We start from the raw sequence: 1,042 nt of genomic DNA on the forward strand, positions 1-1,042 counted from the left end.
ACACTGTTCAGCGGGCTGCACTTTCTCTGTGCTTCTGCCAGACTTGGAGGACTTCAGATAATTATTCCTGGTACCAAAGTAACACCAAGACACTGCACAGCAGAGGGGGAGGTGCTGGACAAGGGCATGGCAGAAGCTCCTCCAGTGCCTCCAAACTTCTGCCTCTGCCCCTCTAATCAGGGAAAGGACCATCTGCATATGGGAAACAGAGGAAGAGAAAACGCTGGCAGTGCTGACTTGAGGCATTTAACGGCCCCCAGCTGCATCTCTTTGCTATATAAACTACTTCCAGTGACTTCCTAATGTTTATTTCTTCTTTCTCTCCTCCCACTCCCTTCCAGTATGCCATCTGGACTGCAGTTTGGGTCACCTGGAACATCTTCATCATCTGCTTTTACTTAGAAGTGGGTGGGCTCTCAAAGGTGAGTGGGGACTCCATAGGTGAGTGCTCAGGCTTTGCATCAAAGGGCTTGGAGCTTAGCTGGGGGATAAGGGAAGGGCTGGCTGAGGTGGGGGGTAGGGGCTGCCTGGGAGCAGGTCCTGCCCCCTTGCCTATGGGGGGTGCTGCCACCTTACTGGGGGTGGAGGAGTATGGCTTGTGTGATGCAAAATAGGAGCTGATACTGATTTCTGGAGCCCTTTGCTGGTTGGTGCAGGTGGTGGCTGGAATAAAAACTGCCCTCATAGCAGGGAGGGGATCTTTGCTTTAGAAAGGTCAGCTTTTGAGGGCGAGCCTGGCAGTGGAGCTGTCCTGAGGGGAAGTGGGGCTCGAGCGCTAATACCCAGCCATGATGGGCAGGAGGCCAAGGAAGGCTGTGAGCTAACTAGATTACAGCTGATCCTCTCCTGATCTGCTAACACCTTGGGAAGGTGTGCGAGGTGGAGGGGAAGGGCCTCATGTAGCATTGAGCATGCTCTCTCTGCCAGCCTCTCCCAGGGAGGGCTGCAGCAGGGACTCGGTCTGCCTGGGCTGACGGGGACCGAGGACTTTGCAGTGACCCCATACCTGTCCAGCTCATCCTACTTCTTTGCCTCCCAGTCC

At 54.8% G+C, this 1,042-nt stretch overlaps 1 protein-coding gene across 1 annotated transcript in view; it reads left to right on the plus strand.

The window, feature by feature from the left end:
* Positions 1 to 1,042, plus strand: part of NKAIN4 (Na+/K+ transporting ATPase interacting 4) — a gene marked incomplete at its 5' end in the record, with an annotated part of 24,568 nt that overhangs the window by 438 nt on the left and 23,088 nt on the right. Inside the window, one exon of the mRNA XM_010145773.1 lies at positions 342 to 422. Coding sequence (XP_010144075.1) covers positions 342 to 422 — 81 coding nt within the window. The remainder of the gene's footprint in view (positions 1 to 341; positions 423 to 1,042) is intronic.

Source organism: Buceros rhinoceros, unplaced genomic scaffold, assembly GCF_000710305.1.
Source record: "Buceros rhinoceros silvestris isolate BGI_N320 unplaced genomic scaffold, ASM71030v1 scaffold14421, whole genome shotgun sequence".
In the NCBI taxonomy this organism is placed as follows: Eukaryota; Metazoa; Chordata; class Aves; order Bucerotiformes; family Bucerotidae; genus Buceros; species Buceros rhinoceros.